General features: G+C 45.1%; 1 protein-coding gene across 1 annotated transcript in view; it reads left to right on the top strand.

Moving 5' to 3' along the window:
• The window catches only part of LOC137416994 (uncharacterized), a 26,078-nt gene extending 2,049 nt beyond the window's left edge, over nucleotides 1-24,029 (top strand). The window contains exons 2-3 of the mRNA XM_068102709.2: nucleotides 6,654-7,026; nucleotides 21,764-24,029. Coding sequence (XP_067958810.2) covers nucleotides 6,654-7,026; nucleotides 21,764-22,716 — 1,326 coding nt within the window. The 3' untranslated portion in view covers nucleotides 22,717-24,029. The remainder of the gene's footprint in view (nucleotides 1-6,653; nucleotides 7,027-21,763) is intronic.

Raw genomic sequence — 24,029 nt, 5'->3', positions numbered from 1 at the left:
TCTTCATTAAAACCACCGTTTAGAGGCCATGGTCTTCATTATGATGTCATAATTCGACAAGTTCAATGCTTGATCCAATTAGTATGAATTTTTTTTCTCTGCAACTGTTGGTACGATGGACACAAAATTTTAACCATAGCAGCACCTCCTGCTATATAATTTTTAGGGAAAATTATGACATCATAGGTCACGTGGTATGGGCTCCATATTGGAAAAAAATTAGCACCTCTAGATCTCCGAAACCTCTACATGGAAAAAATTGAAACATGGCTCATTGTCAAGTACTCCTCATGGGGAATAAGATATGTTAATGATGTCATCCATGCCTTAGTTATGACGTCATAATTCAACAAGTATAACTCTTGATCTGATCAGTATGAATTTCTTTTTCTCTGCAACTGTTGGTCCGATGGACACAATTTTCACCATCGGAGCGCCGCCTCCTGTAAAAAACAATTAATTTTAATTATGATGTCATAGGTCATGTGCTACAGTCGCCATCTTTGAAAAAAACAGAAAATGTTGCACCTCTAAAACTCTGAAACCACCCCATGGGAAAAAATTGAAATGTGGCTCATTGTAAAGAACTCCGCATGGGGAATACGTGGTGTTAACGATGTCACTGGTGCCTTAATTATGACGTCATAATTCGACAGGGACAACGCTTTGTCTGATCTGTTTTAAATTTTGTTGAGCGTGATCTACCCAACAATTATATTGGAGAATGTAAATGTATGATGTCATCACTCACGTGGTCTGGCAGCCATATTGGATCAAAGAAAAAAAAAACCTTCAAAAACGGAAGAGTTGGCTCGCACCAAGTTGACTGCATGGGGTAAGTATTCTATGAATACCATGTAGTGTAGCTGAGCAAATGAGAGAATAAGGAACACAAATAGAAGAAAGAACGAATAAAATTGGTTAGCAAATGCAGAGGGAAATGACGAAAAACTGCCAAATTTTAGCGGCACAGGTGGGGGCACAGATTAAAAGTGGAATGGCAGGTTGGTTTAGGGGGGCCTGTTTGAAAAGTAATAATAACCTGGAAGAGCATCGTGGTGTGGATGTCGCTCTGCTCCAGTGGGAAGAGACAGTTCACGTGACGAGAAAGACAGTGGGCTGGCTTAAAGGGGGATAGGTGTAACATATGCGTAAAGGTGTAACTATAGGTGATAGGTTTAAAGGGGGATAGGTGTAACTCGTCGATTGCATCATTGATAGCAGATAAGAGGGTCCAAGAAAAAAAAAAAAACTTTGCTAGGGGAGATGGGTTCTCACTAACCAAAGCCATCTATGTCAGGTCAGCCACTGCTTCAGCCAGGAGACAGCGTTATGGACCTCTGGTAGCTTTCACCTATTACAGTGTTTGAGATGTGTTTTAACAAAACAAAAAAAACTGGTAATTCATTAATTTAGCCAGAAGTGTGTCATTAGTGTTTACAGAAAGGGGAATTTCATTATAAATAGATTGCCTGTGTATTGATTTGTGTGTGCTGGTGAATTGCTGTGTACATTGTGTGGCTAGGTCAGGTAATGTTAGGTGTGTGTGTGTGTGTCGTTGGATGTTATCTCCATCATTTGTTTTTTAGAAGGTGGAACGGAGTCCTCCCAGGACTTGAAGTATCCACCCCCGCTTCGGTGAAGGATTGCGATTCATGGGCTAAGTTGTGAAGTTTTGTTGTTCTCAGATCGTCACTGAGTTCCATACAGCCTCCAACTGCAGTTCGTTTGTGGTAATGTTCCCATGGATTGGTTTTAAAGTATCTGTAAGGTTCTTCTTTATCATTCCCGTTGCCCCAATTATCACTGGTACAATTTTGGTGCTTTTCAGCTTCCAGGATCTTTTCACTTCATTCTTGAGGTCTTGATATTTGGTCATTTCCTTGATTTCTGCATTATTTAGGCCAAAATCGCTGGGTACTGATATCTCAGTCAGCAATGCTGTCTTTCCTTTTTGTTCCTGAGTATGTGCCTGGTCACAATGTCCGGTCACAATGCTTTGTCTTCTATGTTCACGCTGGATGGGATCATCAGGTCATACGTGAGCTTTATGTCCTTGTTTTCAATGATTGCTGTTGGTTCATGTTTCCATGAGTTTTGTGGAACTGGGATATTGAAATTTCTGCAGATGTGGCAGTGGATTACTCTACATACCTTGTTGTGCCTTTGGTTGTACAGCTGCTCTGACATGAGCTTTTTACATTCCAATAGGAGGTGACTCGTGTTTTCTGTTTCTACCTTGCAGCACCTACACTTGTCCGATTGACTCAGCCCTGCCATATTTTTAAAGCCATTGGTGCAGTGTCCTTAGTATTGGGCATTAATGATTCGTTCTCTGTCCCAGTTGAATCGACCTCTTCTTAGCCATTCCAGTGATCCTTCTTTTTCTATCCCTAATCTGTCCCACTCTTTTTTTTTATATCCCTGCTCTTTTGTCTTTTTTCCCAATTGTCACTGTTTATATATATATATATATATATATATATATATATATATAATCTGCTTGTACACAAATTGTATTCGGTAGTCTGTTGAGCTTTTCACATACTCTGCTAATCCTACAGTTGTCACTGTGCATTTGATTGAGTTCCATTAGGCCGCCACCTCCTCCTTTCCTCGGCAGGTACATTCTTGGGATGCACTGATTTTTTGTTGAACATTTTATGGATAGTGAGGAGTTTCCTTATTTTATATCTAGTTTTTTGATATCCGCTTGTGGCCAGTTTGCTATTCTGCAGCTTTTTTTCCCCCCCCTTTTTTTTTTGTATACAGAATCGAGGCTCGTGAAAGAGCTAACATTTATCCCCCCCAAAAAAATCAAACAGACAAACCAAATATATAAAAAGAGGGAGCGGTAGACAAGATGGGGAGAGAAGGGGAAGCACACAAACACAACTTTTGAGAGCAGGGACATCGGGAGATGTGTGGGAGGGAGAGGGCTTGGGGGGAGAAGGCGTGGGAAGGGGAAGGGGGAGGGGGTGGGAGAAGTATAAAACACAAGGACACCAAGGACTTCCAGGAAAGAAGTCGGTATTTCAAAAAAGTGGATTTGGGGTGAAATTAGCAGGGGTAGAAAAGATCAAGGTTTTGGATGGGGGAAGATAAGAGATGGTGGTGAACAGCTGTTTTAAAGACCTAGAGGGAGGAGTGGGATTGAAGAGGGTGAGGGAGTTTGTTCCAGAGGCGGGAGAAAAGAGGAATGAAGGAGTGAAGGTGAGCAGAGAGTCTTGATTTTGCAGTTTAACCATAAGAGGGTTGCAGGCAGATCTTGTGTGACCTGTAGGAATATTTGGGGGCAGAGCCCAGTGAGAGCTGGGGGAGCAAGGCCGGAGAGGAGTCGGTAGAAGACGGAAAGACCACCAACCTGTCTGCGGTGAGTAAGTGAAAGGCCCTCGGAGATAGCTTCATCGCGGGAGATTCCAATGATTCTGAACGCTTTGGTTTCAACAGCGTGAAGACGAGCTAGGTGTGAGACAGGAGCACTAGCCCAGAGGGGAGAGCAGTACTCCATTGAGCTGTGGATGAAAGCCTTGTATGTGGTGAGCTCAGGTGGGCCAAGGAAGGACTTCGCACGACGGAGGATGCTCAGTCGGCAACTGGCTTTGGAGGCCAGCTTGGAAATGTGGTTTTCCCAGGAAAGATCATGGCAGATAGTGAGACCCAAAAGCTTGAGTGACAGAACTTCTTGGAGAGGATTATTCAGAAAGTGGATGGGAGGGTTGTCCAGTCGGTCTTTTTGGAGAGACATCGTAAATGATGCTGTACTGGAACACTGGTACTGCTCGTTGGTTTATGGATTTGTTTTGTTCCTTGGGGTAACATATGTTTTCAGGATCAGCCTCGTTCTACGCAGGTATTCTTTGGTAATTATTTTGCACATTTTTTATGACAAATTTGGTGGCTCTCTTCTACTCCAAGATATTTGTAAGATGCTTCGTTGTCTAGCTTTGTAAGATGTTAATTATTTCATGATTACTATTTATTTATTTTCTTTCTCATCTGGGCAATATCTCGGGCACCTTTTGAGTTAGGAAGCTGATATTTGGACAGGACAATGACCAAGTAATTTGACTGTAAAAGGTATTTAAAAGGAGGAAAAATTTCCCATGCAAAGAGTGCTTCATAACGTCAGTGTTGCACAGGCAAAAAAGGAAATTGTAATACCCTCTGCCACCATCACCAGGTGGCGCTACATGGTACACATTTCCATAGAGAATTTACTCCCCTCTCCCAGTCCCCCACACGCCTGAATGAGCTATAAAAGTGTTTATAGCTGGAGTGCCTGGCATCGTTCAGGCGAAAAAGAAACATGAACATATTTGAAATGAGGGCAAATATAATGGAAAAGCAATTACATCCTAATCAGAATCCCTCATAAACGTCAAATCATCATTTCACCTTTTTGTTGAATATATGCTGCTGAATGTGCCGTTCATCACGTTTCTGAGTTAAGTATGATGAAGTTCAGGAAGAAGAAGAAGCCTTCCCAACAACTTCGACCACTTCTGGAATTGTTGTATTATTTGTGTTCAAATGTCTGGTGATTGTTTTGTATTTATTTATGCGAATGTGTACTTGTATACAACTGTCATTAATCAAAAAGGCTTAGGCACTTTCGAGCAATTTTTTTTTTAATCTAAAAAAACTAACTTTTGTTAAAAAAATTTTAAAAAAGGTTTTGCCAAAAACACTCCCAAGCACTCACTGATGAACCTCTGAAAGTTTGACGAAGATCCGTTTCGCCATCTCTGAGAAAAATGGCGACACAGACCAACGGCTGTCTTGTATAGTAGATCAATTAATTGATTATTTATTGATTAACCAATTAATTATAATAAAATAAAATAATTATATTATAAATATAAATAATTATAAAAAAAAATAAAAATATTATTTTTGTATTTGAGTAATGACTTAATTTTTTTTTTTTTTTAAGTTACAGATTGGGATGAAACGGTGGTGGTTTATGTATGCTATTAGCTAATTGATTAATTATTTAATTATTTTGTGATTATTTATTTATTTCCTTTCTCATCTGGGCAATATCTCAGGCACCTTTTGAGCTAGGAAGCTGATATTTGGACACAATGACCAAGTGATGGTAAAGTGACTGTAAAGTGACTGTAAAGTGACAAAGTGACTGTAAAGGGTATTTTTGATTTATTGATTAATCAATTGATTATTTGATTTATCCGATTAATGACTTTTAATTTTTTTAAAGTTACAGATTTGGATGAAATGGTGTTGGTTTAGGTATTCTATTCGCCAATTGCTAAATTATTTAATTATTTAATGATTACTATTTATTTACTTTCATTATTAATCATTTATTTATTTTCTTTCTCATCTGGGCAATATCTCAGGCACCTTTTGAGCTAAAAAAAACCCAAACCACCGTTTAGAGGCCATTTTTCCCCGCAAAGCGGGGGTTGGCCTTTTCGGGGACCGTGGTAGTTGTTGTTTTTTTGGTTCCCTTTTTGAAGCAATGTTTTACGGCCGGATGCCCTTCCTGACGCCAACCCTTTTTGCCGACCTTTTGAGCTAAGAAGCTGATATTTGGACATGACAGTGACCAAGTGATGTGGCTATAAAGGATATTTTTGATTTATTGATTAATCAATTAATCGATTATTTATTGATTAATCAAATATTATTTTTTTTATTGACTATTTAATTAATTTTTAAAAAGTTACATTTTTGGATGAAGCACTGGTGGTTTTGGTATGCTATTAGCCAATTGATTAAGAAAATATTTTATGATCACTATTTATTGATTTTAATTATGCAATTAATCAATTATTGTACACCTCTCCCTCCCAATGCAGTCTCTATGAGTTGCACTGCGGTATTGCCGGGTGCCGGAGGCGCTGGTGGATATTTATTTATTTGGCATGGGGACAGTGTACTTTGAATGTTTCTGTACTTATATTCTCTCTCTCTTTCTCTCTAACTCTGTAATGGCTCTAACTTTGTGAAGGCGGGGTACACCATTCTGGATGTGGGGGATGGAATATCTGGGTCTAAACAACAACAACAACACCAGGAGTGGCAGGATGCAACGCGACACCGGCTCAGGTGTACGCACAGGCAGCCGAACCTGAGCCGGTGAGCCAGGTGTTCGGGCTTGCGACTTGTGGGACATCTATAAATTACGTACTTAAAAAAAATTACACACACGTGTGGTATGTGTTAGAACAGAACATGAATCTGTGCAATAAAATCAAAAAGGTGTGTTTGTCCGCTGCAGGAACGTTAACCTACGTCATCAAGGCACCGTCTCCACACATAAACAAAATCCCGCCACAAATATACGTTGTACGACATCCGAAGGTTTGCGTACGTATTAAATAGACGTCCCTTCATGCTGACATCTCAACGGATGGTAAATTGGGAAATTATGAAAAATATAAATTTAAATATTAACCTGAGATGATTGCCAACCACAAGGGCGCACTACCGGAAAAGGAAGTGTTATACTGATAATGACGTTTTATTGATAATATAATTAGAGATTATTCACAATAACGATCACAACAATATCGAATTACTCACACTATTGTCACGTGATCAATTAATTGCGAAGAAAAAAAATGATTCTCGTAAAACATCCGATTTATTTATTTATTTAGAATCTCGTCACGTGCTTTTCACAGATGATGGACTCGAGTGCTCGAGGCGATGTGGCGCCAGTTCCCGCCTGGCTGAAGATCCAGGGTCTACCGGAGGAGTCTCTCAGAGCCGCCATCACTGGTCTGGGGATCGAGATCTTCGGAGCTCTCTGTGCCCGAGCCGAGCCCGCTCCGGTGAGGGATCGACTGTGTTCTTTGTCCGCACGGAAGTTCACGTACACCATGTACGCGGAGCTATGTCGGTACATGGAGTCGGTCCGTACGGGGCGAGGATCGGGATGGTCCGGCCGTGGTGAAGATGTCGAGGAGACGGGAGGACATGATGGAGTCGTGCAGATCAAGATGGAGGACCAGAGCTCCGTTGGTGCTGAAATGAAGGAAGGGGACCCGGAGGATGGTGAGTGTGGTAGAAACTGCGGACCAAGTCCATTTAAATACTGTATATCGATATCCAAGTCGTGTCAAGTTTCATAGAGATAAAGAAAGGGATAAACTGGTGTGGAAATCTGATGTGATTCGAGAGGGGCGACAGTGCTCGGCTGGCTTATTGGGGGATATGCAGTTTACATAAAGTGGTGGCCAGTGGCAGTGGCCGAGGGAATTGTAGTGGCTCGTTGTGGTCGTAACCAAAATAAAAGTGGTGGCCGAGGGAATGGTAATGGCTCGTTATGGTCGTAGCCAAAAGTGGTGACCGAGGGAATGGTAGTGGCTCGTTGTGGTTATGCCCAGTGGTGGTAACCAGAGGTGGTGGCAGAGGGAATGGTAGTGGCTCATTGTTGTCGTGTCCAGTAGTAGTCACCAGTCACAGTGACCGAGGGAATGGTAGTTGCTCGTCGTCATTGTCGTGTCCAGTAGTAGTAGGCAGTGGCCTAGGGTATGGAAGTGGCTCATGATCAAAGCCAAAAGTGGTGGTTGAGGCAATGGTAGTGGCTCGTTGTGGTTGTAGCCAGAAGTGGTGGCCGAGGGAATTGTAGTGGCTCGGGGTCATAGCCAAAAGTGGTGGCCGAGGCAATGGTAGTGGCTCATGATCATAGGCAAAAGTGGTGGTCGAGGCAATGGTAGTGGCTCGTTGTGGTTGTAGCCAGAAGTGGTGGCCGAGGGAATTGTAGTGGCTTGTGGTCATAGCCAAAAGTGGTGGCCCGAGGCAATGGTGGTGGCTCATGGTCATAGCCAAAAGTGGTTGCCGAGGCAATGGTAGTGGCTCGTTGTGGTTGTAGCCAGAAGAAGTGGCGGCCGAGGAAATTGTAGTGGCTTGTGGTCATAGCCAAAAGTGGTGGCCGAGGCAATGGTGGTGGCTCATCGTCATAGCCAAAAGTGGTTGCCGAGGCAATGGTAGTGGCTCGTTGTGATTGTAGCCAGAAGTGGTGGCCGAGGGAATTGTAGTGGCTCATGATCAAAGCCAAAAGTGGTGGTTGAGGCAATGGTAGTGGCTCGTTGTGGTTGTAGCCAGAAGTGGTGGCCGAGGGAATTGTAGTGGCTCGGGGTCATAGCCAAAAGTGGTGGCCGAGGCAATGGTAGTGGCTCATGATCATAGGCAAAAGTGGTGGTCGAGGCAATGGTAGTGGCTCGTTGTGGTTGTAGCCAGAAGTGGTGGCCGAGGGAATTGTAGTGGCTTGTGGTCATAGCCAAAAGTGGTGGCCGAGGCAATGGTGGTGGCTCATGGTCATAGCCAAAAGTGGTTGCCGAGGCAATGGTAGTGGCTCGTTGTGGTTGTAGCCAGAAGAAGTGGCGGCCGAGGGAATTGTAGTGGCTTGTGGTCATAGCCAAAAGTGGTGGCCGAGGCAATGGTGGTGGCTCATCGTCATAGCCAAAAGTGGTTGCCGAGGCAATGGTAGTGGCTCGTTGTGATTGTAGCCAGAAGTGGTGGCCGAGGGAATTGTAGTGGCTCATGATCAAAGCCAAAAGTGGTGGTTGAGGCAATGGTAGTGGCTCGTTGTGGTTGTAGCCAGAAGTGGTGGCCGAGGGAATTGTAGTGGCTCGGGGTCATAGCCAAAAGTGGTGGCCGAGGCAATGGTAGTGGCTCATGATCATAGGCAAAAGTGGTGGTCGAGGCAATGGTAGTGGCTCGTTGTGGTTGTAGCCAGAAGTGGTGGCCGAGGGAATTGTAGTGGCTTGTGGTCATAGCCAAAAGTGGTGGCCGAGGCAATGGTGGTGGCTCATCGTCATAGCCAAAAGTGGTTGCCGAGGCAATGGTAGTGGCTCGTTGTGATTGTAGCCAGAAGTGGTGGCCGAGGGAATGGTAGTGGCTCATGATCAAAGCCAAAAGTGGTGGTTGAGGCAATGGTAGTGGCTCGTTGTGGTTGTAGCCAGAAGTGGTGGCCGAGGGAATTGTAGTGGCTCGGGGTCATAGCCAAAAGTGGTGGCCGAGGCAATGGTAGTGGCTCATGATCATAGGCAAAAGTGGTGGTCGAGGCAATGGTAGTGGCTCGTTGTGGTTGTAGCCAGAAGTGGTGGCCGAGGGAATTGTAGTGGCTTGTGGTCATAGCCAAAAGTGGTGGCCGAGGCAATGGTGGTGGCTCATGGTCATAGCCAAAAGTGGTTGCCGAGGCAATGGTAGTGGCTCGTTGTGGTTGTAGCCAGAAGTGGCGGCCGAGGGAATTGTAGTGGCTTGTGGTCATAGCCAAAAGTGGTGGCCGAGGCAATGGTGGTGGCTCATCGTCATAGCCAAAAGTGGTTGCCGAGGCAATGGTAGTGGCTCGTTGTGATTGTAGCCAGAAGTGGTGGCCGAGGGAATTGTAGTGGCTCATGGTCATAGCCAAAAGTGGTGGCCGAGGCAATGGTGGTGGCTGATGGTCATAGCCAAAATTGGTGGCCGCGGGAATGGTGGTGGTTCATGATCAAAGCCAAAAGTGGTGGTTGAGGCAATGGTAGTGGCTCGTTGTGGTTGTAGCCAGAAGTGGTGGCCGAGGGAATTGTAGTGGCTCGGGGTCATAGCCAAAAGTGGTGGCCGAGGCAATGGTAGTGGCTCGTTGTGGTTGTAGCCAGAAGTGGTGGTCGAGGCAATGGTAGTGGCTCGTTGTGGTTGTAGCCAGAAGTGGTGGCCGAGGGAATTGTAGTGGCTTGTGGTCATAGCCAAAAGTGGTGGCCGAGGCAATAGTGGTGGCTCATGGTCATAGCCAAAAGTGGTTGCCGAGGCAATGGTAGTGGCTCGTTGTGGTTGTAGCCAGAAGTGGTGGCCGAGGGAATTGTAGTGGCTCATGGTCATAGCCAAAAGTGGTGGCTGAGGCAGTGGTGGTGGCTGATGGTCATAGCCAAAAGTGGTGGCCAAGGGAATGGTGGTGGCTCATGGTCATAGCCAAAAGTGGTGGCCGAGGGAATTGTAGTGGCTCGTGGTCATAGCCAAAAGTGGTGGCCGAGGCAATGGTAGTGGCTCGTTGTGGTTGTCACCAGAAGTGGTGGCCAATGGAATTGTCGTGGCTCGTGGTCATAGCCAGAAGTGGTGGCCGAGGTAATGGTAGTGGTTCGTTGTGGTCGTCGTCAGTGGTAGTAACCGGAAGTGATGGCCGAAGGAATTGTGGTGGCATGTTGGTGTCTTATCCAAGAATAGTAGCAAGTGGTAGTGGCTCGTTGTTTGTTGTCGTGCCCAGTATTAGTGGCCAGTGGCAGTGTGAATAGTTGTGGCTCTTGTAGTCATGCCCAATGGTTGTAACCAGTGGAGGTGGCCGAGGGAAAGGTAGAGGCTCGTTGTGGACGTGTCCAGTAGCAGTGGCCGAGGGAATGGTAGTGGCTCGGTATGGTCGTAGCCAAAAGTGGTGGCCGAGGGAATGGTAGTGGCTCGGTATATGGACTTCACCAAATATTTTCACTGCGGGACCCCTCCAGGCCTTTCTGAGTGCGACACCCACATCTCGCGGTTGTGCAATTTTTTGCACCGACGAGTAAGAATTTCCGAGCAATCCGTTAGTTGTGAATTGTTTCTCACGAGGATCGCCTTCAGTGGATCATTTTCCGAACCCCAGCCGCTGTCCATTGGTGGTTCGTGCTCTGCCACTGGTGACGAATAGCACTGTTGGAATCGTTTGCGTCTTGCGTCAGTTACGACAGCCAGCTTCCTGGTCAGATCTGAGGCTCCTCACATATCGACCGGTTGAGGAGTGAACGTCTTCCTCTTCCTCAAAACCACCACCTCGGCACTATTTCTCACTCCTCTGGCAAGCACTGGGCCTTGGTCATCATTTGCTCGGATAGGAATCGAGCAAGGTTCTTCTTCATTTCTGGCATGTCAATAAACAGTTTCCAGTTTACTACCATCCGGACATCAGGGCTATTTATTATTCGGCGAATCGTTCATTGTTCGCTACCAGGGCCTGCTCCTTTGGCTCCTGTGGTTGACTTGATGGAATGTTGCACATGTTGGTTCAATTTGGTCCTCGATGTCCAGACTCCTTGTCCAAATATTCTCCACACAGCTGGTTTGCCCACGGCATGGACGGCACATTATCGAAATTGGTAACTTTTTCTGTCCTGGAAGCAGATTTCTTTCATGAAATCAAACTGTGGCATAAAATCCGTAACCTATTAACTTTTTACTTGTTTTTAAACAGTCATGTTTTTAAAATTATTTATCCCCCAAAAATGAACAAAAACCTCTTGTCCAAAGCTAAGCGAAGCGTTATACAAATGGTATCATAACTTTGCCTTAAAATAAACTTCATAATACCTTTTCTTTCAAGGTTTAAGATTCATAATGCAGCTGTCTCGCACATACACACACACACACACACACACACACACAGTAACACGCACACACATACATGCACACTCACACATACACTCTCTCTCTCTCTCTCTCACACACACACACACACACACACACACACACACACACACACACATGCACACTCTCACACACATGCACACACACACAGTAACACGCACACACATACATGCACACTCACACATACACTCTCTCTCTCTCTCTCTCTCTCTCTCTCTCTCTCTCTCTCACACACACATACACACACACACACGCACACTCTCACACACACACATGCACACTCTCACACACACACATGCACACTCTCACACACACACAATCACATGCACACACACACACACATGCACACTCAAACACACACATGCACACACATGCACGCACACACACACACACACACTCACACACACACACTCACATTCTCACACACACAAGCACACACACACAACTCTGGATACCAGCGACGTGGTAACGATGGCACCGCTTTTCTCACCGCACTCAGCGGGGCATTTCCTCAGCAGGAATTGTCTCCTCCACATCGATGCCAAACTATGGGATTGTCCGTGCTCTATCTTCTCCAAATGCTGAACGTCAAGCAACGAAGCAGCACGTACCATTTTTTAAGTCTTTGGTATGACTCGGCCGGGATTTGAACCGCCGACCTCCCAGACTCGGAGTGGATGCCCTACCCATTACACCACCGAGTCTGGTACTTTTGATGTTTTAATATATTAATTAGACAAGTATCAAAATTCCTGTATTTTCAAAAAAAAATTAACGATTCCTATTTTAGATTTATTTACATAAATATATCTGTCCCTCAAGTTTGTGTCCTTACACCTAAATAGTTAATGCTCCCTGCACATGCTCGTGATGTACTTCCTGCAAGGGGCCTGCACTTCCTGTCTCCACATTATGGTACTGGCATGAACATGCCACCTTGAACAAAATTCTGAAATCTTGAAACAGGTGAGCGGATTTCATTGTCTATAAATATTTGGTGTTCTGACGGTCGTTGGTGATTTCATACATAAAATAAATAAATAAATTGTAAATAAGGAAATTTTTCTATTGTATGAAACACGCCATGTGCTACTCGGTCATGCGTGATTTGACCTGTTTTTTTTTTTTTTTTTTTTTGTATACTGAATCGAGGCTCGTGAAAGAGATAACATTTATTTCACAAACAAATCAACCAGACAAACAAAATATATAAAAAGAGGGAGCGGAAGACAAGTTGGGGAAAGAAGGGGAAGCACACAAACATAACATTTGAGAGCAGGGAGATGAGTGGGAGGGAGAGGGCTTGGGGGTAGGAGGCGTGGGAAGGGGGGGGAGGGGAGGGTGGGAGAAGTATAAAACACAAGGACGCCAAGAACTTCCAGAACAGAAGTTGGTATTTCAAAAAGGTGGATTTGGGGTGAAATTAGCGGGGGTAGAAAAAATCAAGGTTTTGGATGAGGGAAGACAAGAGATGGTGGTGAACAGCTGTTTTAAAGACCTGGAGGGTGGAGTGGGATTGAAGAGAGTGAGGGAGTTTGCTCCAGAGGCGGGAGAAAGGAGGAATGAAAGAGTGAAGGTGAGCAGAGAGTCTTGATTTTGGCAGTTTAACCATAAGAGGGTTGCAGGCAGATCTTGTGCGACCTGTAGGAATATTTGTGGGACAGAGCCCAGAGAGAGCTGGCGGGGGGGGGGGGGGGGGGGGCAAGGCCAGAGAGGAATCGGTAGAAGACGGAAAGACCACCAAACCTGCCTGCGGTGAGTGAGTGAAAGGCCCTTGGAGTTAGCTTCATCGCGGGAGATTCCAATGATTCTGAATGCTTTGGTTTCAACAGCGTGAAGACGAGCTATGTGTGAGGCAGGAGCACCAGCCCAGAGGGGAGAGCAGTATTCCATTGAGCTGCGGATGAAAGCCTTGTATGTGGTGAGGAGCTCAGGTGTGCCAAGGAAGGACTTCGCACGACGGAGGATGCCCAGTCGGCGACTGGCTTTGGAGGCCAGATTTGAAATGTGGTTTTCCCAGGAAAGATCATGGCAGATAGTGAGACCCAAAAGCTTGAGTGACAGAACTTCTTGGAGAGGATTATTCAGAAAGTGGATGGGAGGGTTGTCCAGTCGGTCTTTTCGGAGAGACATCGAAGAGTGTGAGATTTGTCAGGATTGAAAGACATGTTCCACTTGTTTGCCCAGTCTGTGATTTTGTCCAGGTCTGCAGAGAGTGAGGAGGCTGCAGACTGCCGATCTGATGGATGAGGAATGGAGCGACAGAGAGTAGAGTCATCAGAAAAGAGATAGAGAGGATTTTCAAGAGAGTCAGAGAGATCATTGATGAAGATCAGAAAAAGCACAGGGCCCAGAACACTGCCTTGGGGAACTCCAGCCTGAACAGGAAGAGGAGATGAGAGAAACCCATTCAGGGCCACACGTTGACTACGACTAGAGAGGAAGTCCACCAGCCATGCGTGGAGATTTCCATGGATACCAAAGGAGGACAGTTTGGTGAGCAGAGCGGGGTGCCAGACCGTGTCGAAGGCACGTGATATGTCAAGGGAGAGAGCTCTGATTTCCTGTTTGGCATTGAGGACCTCCATCCATTGTTGAGAAAGCAGAAGCAGCATGTCCAGAGTATAGTGACCAGGTCTGAAACCAAATTGATGATCAGAGATCAAGCCATTGGAGAAGAGGAAAGATTTCATAGCTGAAGCAATGATGGATTCCATGACTTTGCTGATAATTGGGAGAAGGCTGATTGGTCTGTAGTTGCTAGGATCTGTTTTTGCACCTTTTTGTGTAAAGCGGTGATGTTGGCTGATTTCCAAGCAGATTTCAGATGACCTTGAGCAAAAGAGAGGGTGAAGAGAACAGAGAGAGGGAGTGAAAGAGCAGAAGAACAGGATTTTAGGACCCGTGGGCTGATGCCTTCAGGTCCAGTTGCAGAATCAGTCGAGGGTTGACAGAAACATTTCCACCTTGTCAGAAGGAAAGGACACAGAGTCCAGGAGCAGCTGGGTACGACTGGGTACGGTGGGTACAGAGAGGGATGGGTTTGGGACACAAGATTTAGAGGCAAACACAAAGTTGAGGCGTTCAGCTTTTTCACGTGCGGAGTCTAGTGGGGCAACTTTGCATAACAATTGTGCATTTTGTGAGGAAAGCACCAAATTTGGCACACTAGTAGATTATTTATCATATTATGAAAAGATCTGGATATTGGGCCATCTCAGATTCAGAGTTTTGATTTTTGCAAGATTTCGATTCGATTGGGATCGAAGAGAACACCTGCTTCGTCTTCTGTACAGTGAAGTTGCCAGCCCTGAATTCTCTGGCTACATCTGGGTGCTTCATTGGGAGTGCAACCGTGTCCCTCAGGTGAACAGGGATCCACTTGGCATCGTGTGTGTGGTCTAAGGCATGGAACCATGGGACCAGTTCCATCAGGGCATCAAGGTACATCATGAATGAAGCCTGCCGCAGAGAACGCACGTAGACCAGTACCAACATCTCTAGTTCCAGCACAGTTGCCCAGTACTGAAAGTTGGGAATGTCTTCTCCTCTCTGGTGACACCAGTCTTCGAACACGGGCAGGTCTTCTGCATCATCAGCATATGTCATACAGTGGCGTTCATACGCACGGTGTTGCAGGATGTGCAGTGCCGCTGCAGTGATTTGATGAGCTCTTCTTGTGCGGGTGACGTGGGCAGCTCGCAGGAAGGAGTCGGCCGTCCCTGGCGTTGCAATCTCAGCTTGCAAATCTGCAAAATCTGCAAATCTTGCAAAAATCAAATCTCTGAATGTGAGATGGCCCAATATCCAGATCTTTTCATAATATGATAGTCTACTAGTGTGCCAAATTTGGTGCTTTCCTCACAAAATGCACAATTCTTATGCTATATTTAGCTTAGCTGCCGGACTAGTCAGCCGTGTAGCCATTTGAGGTGAGGGAGGGGATGGAGGGGGAACAAACACCAGAAACAGATTTGACCAGACGCCACCAGGATTTGGAAGAGGGAGACAGATAAGAGAGTTCGGTCTTGAGAACGGAGAGATATTGTTTCCTGGCTCTCCTGAGGGTGGACACACACTTGTTTCGGGCTTTGTGAAAGGAAATGAAATTTCCTTCCAAAGCTTGAACTTGAGCTTGAGTCCTTTCAAAGATTGAGCTTGATTTCCTTTCAAAGCTTGAGTACAGAACTGCTATGAAACTAAAAGTCTGTCCTAACTGTTACTGTCCTTACTTTTACTGATGAAACTGTAACATTAAGGAAACGTCCATAATGTTACCATACCAGTTTGGACACCGCTGATATTGTTACTGTAAAAATAAGGACATGTCCGTACTGTTACCATACCAGTTTGGACACCGCTGATTTTGTTACTGTAAAAATAAGGAAACGTCCATAATGTTACCATACCAGTTTGGACACCGCTGATTTTGTTACTGTAAAAATAAGGACATGGCCGTACTGTTACCATACCAGTTTGGACACTGCTGATTTTGTTACTGTAAAAATAAGGAAACGTCCATACTATTACCATACCAGTTTGGACACCGCTGATTTTGTTACTGTAAAAATAAGGAAACGTCCATACTATTACCATACCAGTTTGGACACCGCTGATATTGTTACTGTAAAAATAAGGAAACGTCCATACTGTTACCATACCAGTTTGGACACCGCTGATTTTGTTACTGTAAAAATAAGGAAACGTCCATAATGTTACCATACCAGTTTGGACACCGCTGATATTGTTACTGTAAAAATAAGGAAACGTCCATAATGTTACCATACCAGTTTGGACACCGCTGATTTTGTTACTGTAAAAATAAGGACATGTCCGTACTGTTACCATACCAGTTTGGACACCGCTGATTTTGTTACTGTAAAAATAAGGAAACGTCCATAATGTTACCATACCAGTTTGGGCACCGCTGATTTTGTTACTGTAAAAATAAGGAAATGTCCATAATGTTACCATACCAGTTTGGACACCGCTGATATTGTTACTGTAAAAATAAGGACATGTCCGTACTGTTACCATACCAGTTTGGACACCGCTGATAGTGTTACTGTAAAAATATGGAAATATCCATAATGTTACCATACCAGTTTGGACACCGCTGATATTGTTACTGTAAAAACAAGACCAAAAGTCGAACAGCCGCGCCGCGTAGCTGGGCTTGTAAAATATTATAAACCACAAACACATTATTAGCTTTCAAACAGACATTAATGCTGCTTATAACATTAAACAAAGAAATTTGGAGGAATCTCGACATCCATGAGGTAAGTTTTACTTACAGAACTGAGCGAAGATCTACTGTAATCTATATACCCCACAAAGGTTTGGAGATGTGTTCATTTACAAAGCAGCTAGCTAGCGCTTGCCAAGCCAGCCGTTCCTTAACGGTTTTGAATGGAGTGCTTGCTCGAATGCTTAAACCAAATGGCGATCTCTCCACAAGAAACTTCGTAAATGAACACACACCCAATATTCTTGAGACCCGACCATAGATCGACTGTAATCTATATACCCCAAAGAGGAATGACCCTTCCTGCAGCCCCGATAGTGAGTGGGTGTAGGCCTACTTGTAAATTAAAATGTCGGTCGGTGGAGTTAGCCGTCGTAATGACATCATCGACGTGATGACGTAACGGACACAAAACTGCCGCTTCTTTAATATGTAGAACATGATATATTTTAACTTCCAGTACATTTGCAGTCACTATGACGGGATTAGTGTTATGATTAGATTTACTATGATATTAACGTTACGTTATCATTATTTCGAAAACGATAGTTTTATCAAAAAACCGAGGTGAATTCCTTACTTCCTTCCTTACTTATATTCATGCCGAACAACGCTCATCACTGATCATGAACCACATACCGCTTCAATCGATTAACCGTCCATTCACGACATTGAGATTAAAGTGTTATGGTTATTATTACTATTATGAAAACGATACTACTGAAACGATGCACTACTGTATTAAGAAACCTGGGCTTAATTTGTCCAAAGCGGTCCAAAGATGAGTCATAACGCCTAAGGCCTATACGTACTATACCGTATTGTTGGAAGAGACGTAACGCCTATGCGTTACATATTTCATGGTCATTTTAACAATCGGTTTGTTTGTGTTTCACACTGAATGGAAAATGTAAAGGTAGAGCATGGAGATTGTGACATATGACAGGTTCGACAATATGTTCGGCCTGAATGAAATTGGAATCAAAATGGCGATGTGCAGAGAGTCAGCCGCCGTACCGCCGTAATGACATCAGACATAATCACATCACCCTTTAATGTGACCAGATCCTCATCTCTGATTGGTATACGTTTGAAGGGACATACATACATACATACATACATACGGACGGAAAAACACTGTTCTAGACGGCTTTGCCCTTTAGGCTACGCCGTAAAAAGCTGGATAAATGTCATCCCCCAGGACGGTTTTTGTTTGGCGAATTTGTCACAAGAGGAGCAAGTAAAACTGAAAACGATGGTTCGGACAGCAATTGTTTGAGTACCCACAATAGCATTGTTCACAATAGCATTGCAGTGCTAACTTGACTGCTTTGAATCAAGCGAGCCACTTGCTAACGGAACACGCTCCTGGTCAACCTGGCCCGCATCCCTCAGCAGCATGATTTCTCTTTTATCGATTTGATAATTTTCTGACGTTTCTTGTATTTGAACAACAAATGAATTTTGGAAGTTCCATCAGTGCTCATAGACATTGAGGATATTTGATCCATCTTATTTGTACCTTGTCTCACCTCATTAAGTTAGCTCATCGGTTTAACTATTCTGTATGTATGAGATATTCAGAGGAACTTAAATCCGCACAACAAGCACATTACTTCACTTCATATGCGACAAACATAACCTTCTTTCGACCTTCGTTACTTGCAAAATCAAAAAACTTTCAAGTACATTGTTTGGTCTTGTGCGTTATTCTGTCTGTCTGTCTGTTTCTATGTCAATCGCCTACAGGTCACAATTTTAAACCGATCTCTATGAAACACCAAATGGTGCAGTTGGTCATAAGGAAGTCTATTGATTTTGAGGTCAAAAGGTCTACATAGGCCAAAGGTCAACAAATTTGTCAAATTTCTAAAATCCCCAATTTTCATCCGATTGACTTGAAATTTGAAGGGGATTTGCATATCACGTCACTAAATTCAACCACCAATTATTGAGGGCAACTTTGGCCGAAAGGTCAACATAGGTCAAAGGTCAACAACCTAGGTGAAGTTTCTAAAATTAATTTTCACCCATTGGACTTGAAATTTGAAGGGGATTTGCATATCACGTCACTAAATTCAACCACCAATTATTGAGGTCAACTTTGGCCGAAAGGGCAACATAGGTAAAAGGTCAACAACTTTATCTCTCTATCCTCTCTATCTCTTTGCTGATGACTCCACACTCTGCCGCTCCATTCCTCATCCCTCAGATCGGCAGCCTGCAGCCTCCTCACTCTCTGCAGACCTGGACAAAATCACAGACTGGTCAAACAAGTGGAACATGTCTTTCAATCCTGACAAAGCTCACATGCTTACTGTGTCTCTCCGAAAAGACCGACTGGAAAACCCTCCCATCTACTTTCTCAACAATCCTCTCCAAGAAGTTCTGTCGCTCAAGCTTTTGGGTCTCACATTCTGCCATGATCTTTCTTGGGAAAACCACATTTCCAAGCTGGCCTCCAAAGCCAGTCACCGACTGAGCATCCTCCATCGTGCAAAGTCCTTCCTTGGCACATCTGAGATCCTCACCACATACAAGGCTTTCATCCGCAGCTCAATGGAATACTGTTCCCCCCTCTGGGCCGGTGCTCCTGCCTCACACCTAGCTCGGCTTCACGCTGTTGAAACCAAAGCTTTCAGAATCATTGGAATCTCCCATGATTAAGCTAAATCCGAGAGCCTTTCACTCACTCACCACAGGCAGGTTGGTAGGCTTTCTGTCTTATACAGACTCCTCTCCGGCCTTGCTCCCCCAGCTCTCTCTGTGCTCTGTCCCCCAAATATTCCTACAGGTCGCACAAGATCTGCCAGCAACCCTCTTATGGTTGAACTGCCAAAATCTAAGCTATCTGCTCACCTTCACTCTTTCATTCCCCTTTTCTCCAGCCTCTGGAACACACTCCCCCACTCCCTTCAATCCGACTCCTCCCTCCAGGTCTTTAAAACAGCTGTTCACCACCATCTTTTATCATCCCCCATCCAAAACCTTGATCTTTTCTACCCCCACTAATTCACCCCAGATACACTTTTTTTGAAATTCCAACTTCTTTCCTGGAAGTCCTTGCAGTGTCCATGTGTTTTGTACCTCTCCCACTCCCCACCTCCCCCCAAGCCCTCTCCCTCCCGCAGTTCTCTCGATGTCCCTGTTCTGAAATGTTGTGTTTGTGTCCTTCCCCCTCTCTCCCCATCTTGTCTACCGCTCCCCTTATTTTGTGTTTTCTGTGTTGGTTTGACTTTTTGTGTGATTAATGTTAGCTCTTTCACGAGCCTCGATGTTGTATACAAAAAAAAAAACAGGTGAAGTTTCTAAAATCCTCAATTTTCATCCGATTGACTTGAAATTTGACCTGGATTTGCATATCTGGTCATTGAATTCAACCACCAATTATTTTTGAGGTGAATAACTTATTTTAGGGACTTTGTAAGTATCGTGGTATGCACGACATATTTCTTCTTTGTTTGTTTGTCACTCGCCTCCAGGTCACAATTCTAAACTTGTGACCTGTAGGCGAGGCGAGTCCTTTAGCTCTCATGGTTGTCTTGGCCAGCCATTGCACGAACTCAATTCAATTTGGTTTTAAAACTAAATTTCGTACGCTCGTAATTTTGAGTGCGTGAAGCGCACTCCATGTCCAAATATCCCACTCCCGGACACCAATTTGTTGCGGATCTCGAGCCCGTCAACGTACTGAGGGGGGATTAAGCCCTTCTCCCCCTCGAGCTTCGAGTCCACGAGGCCGCTACCCACTCTACACTCGTGGGGGCGGATTGCTGAGCAATTCCAACCGCCAAACCCGCAGCGAGCGCGTGGAAGGGTTTCCGGTCAATAACCCGAGTACCTTCGATACACACGACACCGCGAGGACTGGGGATGGACCTCACACGAGTCACGCTGGTCTGATATGCCCAAGCGGTTTGCGTGTCGCGTAACTCGTGCCGTTAATTACTAGGAACCCGATCGAGCGGTTTTATCTCGTGCAATGCGAGGCCAATGGTGAAGAGCCGAAAACGGCCAAGTTGGAAACAAGCACAGGTTTATTAACAAATGTACACTGGTGAGAGAAAAGGGACACAGAAGAGAAACTTCACAGTCCTTACTTATGTTTCCCAGACAAGGGCCCTCTGACTCGCTCGGGGAAGGGGAGGAAGAAGAAGACGCGCACAAAGCGCGGCCGCTCAGTGCAGCTCGCCCCGGACGGCTTGTTGGGCGTTCCCCTCGAGGATGTTCGTAGCAGGGACGTTGGCCTCAGTCGTGCACGAACGGGAATCCACGCAGCGCGTCCCGAAGCCAGCAGGGCAAAAGCGCACGTGCAGGGAGTCCAGGCAGGGAGATCGTCAGAGTACAGGGCCAATGAGAGAGATGGTCCTGCGAGAACCTGAATCCCAAGAGAGCGAGGGCAAAAGAGAGACCAGAGCCAGGGAGAACGGGGGCAGCAGAGAGCGGGGGTAGAGAGCCCGGGGTCCAGGCCACAGAGAGAGAGAGAGAGAGAGTTCGGGGGTCCGGCCCGGGTTTTATAGCCCCCGGAGTCCCACCAGAATGTTCCAAAGGCCTCCACTGGCCGCCGGGGGTCACGTGTCGTGATAGCCCCCCATCAGTCACTCCCCTTATCCTCATTGGCCGCTGTTGCTGGCCACTCCCCTTTAGCTCTCATTGGCCGCCGTTATTGGCCACTCTCCTTTAGCTCCTATTGGCCGCTGTTGTTGGCCACTCCCCTTTAGCTCCCATTGGCTGTTTGCTGCTTACCAGCCACGCCCTCCTACTCCTCCCTCGGGTCTCCTCAACTTGTCCGAGGCCCGCCTACATGGCATTCCAGGCCCCAATGAGGCCTACCCTTACTTACCTGCCTCAACGCATACCAACACTGGGAAGGAGACTATACTTCACATTTAATAAGAAATAACTGACTAATCGAGGCTACATGTTGTGGTGCAACTAACTAAAAGGGGGGTTGCCTTTATTCTCAAAACCACAACAATATTAATGAAATGGACAATTTGATGTATCCACGGCAACATTTTTTTGGGGGGGAGAGTGAGGGAGGTTTTGGTGGATTTTGCTTGTATCGTGCTTTGCACTACATCTTTCTTGTTTAAGCCATGTTCTAATGGACACGGACCTCATTCATTTTCTCTCTTTTTTTGCCCTCTTTGTGAATGACCTTCGTAGGGAGATGCGAGAGACACATCAGGAAGTTCCCCTGCATCTCGTGCACTCACAGCTTTACCACCAAGGATGCATTGAAGATGCACTCGAAGATGCACCGGCCGGTTTCCAGGAATAAAAAGTACACATGTGCCAATTGTTCTTTTACCACGGGTTATAGAAAGAGATTTGTGACGCACACACAGAGTCACGCAAGAGAGAAGCGGTACGCCTGCAGCGTGTGTGGTAAGGAATTCAATGTATCAGCAAATTGTCAGAGACACATGAGAATTCACACGGGGGAGCGTCCTTACATGTGTAAGGTGTGTGGTAAGGTATTTAGTCAGTCATCGTCACGTGATGTACACATGAGAATTCATACGGGGGAGCGCCCATACACGTGCAAAGAGTGCGGTAAGGTATTTGGTCACTCATCGTCACGTGATGCACACATGAGAATTCACACGGGGGAGCGCCCCTACACCTGCAGTGTGTGTGGTAAGGGATTCAGTCGCTTGTCATCTCATCGTATACACATGAGAATTCACACGGGGGAGCGTCCGTACACCTGCATCGTTTGTGGTAATGGGTTTGTTGACCTGTCATCATGCCGTATGCACATGAGAACTCACACGGGGGAGCGCCCGTACACCTGCAGCGTGTGTGGTAAGCAATTCAGCCGCTCATCACCGCTTCGTATACACATGAGAACTCACACGGGGGAGCGCCCGTACCCCTGCAGCGTGTGTGGTAAGGGATTCAGTCGCTCATCAACGCATCGTATACACATGAGAACTCACACTGGGGAACGCCCATACACCTGCAGTGTGTGTGGTAAGGGATTCAGCGACTCGTCGTCACGTCGTATGCACATGAGAATTCACACGGGTGAGCGCATGTACACCTGCATTTTGTGTGATAAAGGATTCATTGCCTCATCTGCGCTTCGTATACACATGAGAATTCACACGAGGTAATGCCCATACATTTAGAGTTTGCGCAAAATCATTTTCAGATCAATCACATTTTCGTTGAAGCATCACCTCTCCCCATCTTGTCTGTTGCTCCCCTTATTATATGTTTTATGTGTCCGTTTTTTTTTTTGTCATTAATGTTAGCTCTTACACGAGCCTTGATCTTGTATACCAAAAAAAAAAAAATCCTCAATTTTCATCCGATTGACTTGGAATTTGAAGAGGATTTGCATATCTAGTCACTGAATTCAACCACCAAGTATTTTTGAGGTCAACATTGGCCAAAAGGTCAACATCGGTCAGATTTCTAAAATGCTCAATTTTCATCTGATTAACTTGAAATTTGAAGAGGATTTGCATATCTAGTCACTGAATTCAACCACCAAGTAATTTTGAGGTCGTCATAGGCCAACAACTTATTTTAGGGATTTCGCAAGTATCGTGCTACGCACGACATATTTCTTATTTGTTCGTTTGTGTGTGATTAAGATATCTCAAAGTTGTGGATGGATTTGGATGAAATTTGATGGAGAGGTTGGGTATCTGACAAGGACAAAAATGATTCGATTTTGATGAAGATTCGAATCAGATAATTTTTTAAGGTAATTCTTCACCATTGAGAGATACCGGCGAGAATCCCTATCCTTGCGGCGTGCAAGCGATTCGTTCATCCGTCAAAATGTCGGATGCGCATTCAAATGGGGCCAGTGCCAGTACTCATGCAAGGTGGGGGCGAAGACATCCTCACACCCTTATACTTTGGAAAGCACAGTCTTATCGATATGACGAGCCTGTCATAACCTTGGAATTGTGATTTTGACCCGTGAAAAGCCAGTGGCGTTTTAAAAACTCGACTTGCAAGCTTCTTTTTTTTGTAGCTGGAAAAAATGTATAGGTATAAAAACTATTCTGTATGCAGACTGTGGCTGCTGGTTGCATCATCTCTTTAAAGCACCGCTGTGCCGCTGATGCAGTGCCCCCTAGTTACCAGTCAGCTGGTACTCATTTTGCCGACCTGGAAGGATGACAGGCTGAGTCGACTCACCTGGTGTTATTTAACAGAACCTTAAGATATTAAGCCAGCAATTTATAAGTTGAATTGATGGAATATTTTAACCCTTTGAGATGATGAATGGTTGTTCACTTATTGTTTGTTAATCCTTACACTGGGAACATGCCATGAGTCGGGTATTAATCCTCCAACTCATTCATAGTGCATTTCCCACCATGTTGGTAATTCCTGTGAGTTCATAGTTCAGAATTTTCAACATTGTTTTTAACACATCTATTTTGCATCAAAAATAAAGTGTTTCAGT

Source organism: Myxine glutinosa, chromosome 1, assembly GCF_964187855.1.
Source record: "Myxine glutinosa chromosome 1, kmMyxGlut1.1, whole genome shotgun sequence".
NCBI lineage: Eukaryota > Metazoa > Chordata > Myxini > Myxiniformes > Myxinidae > Myxine > Myxine glutinosa.
The sequence above is the reverse complement of the archived record's forward strand: the minus strand, read 5'-3'. Positions and strand labels throughout refer to the sequence as shown.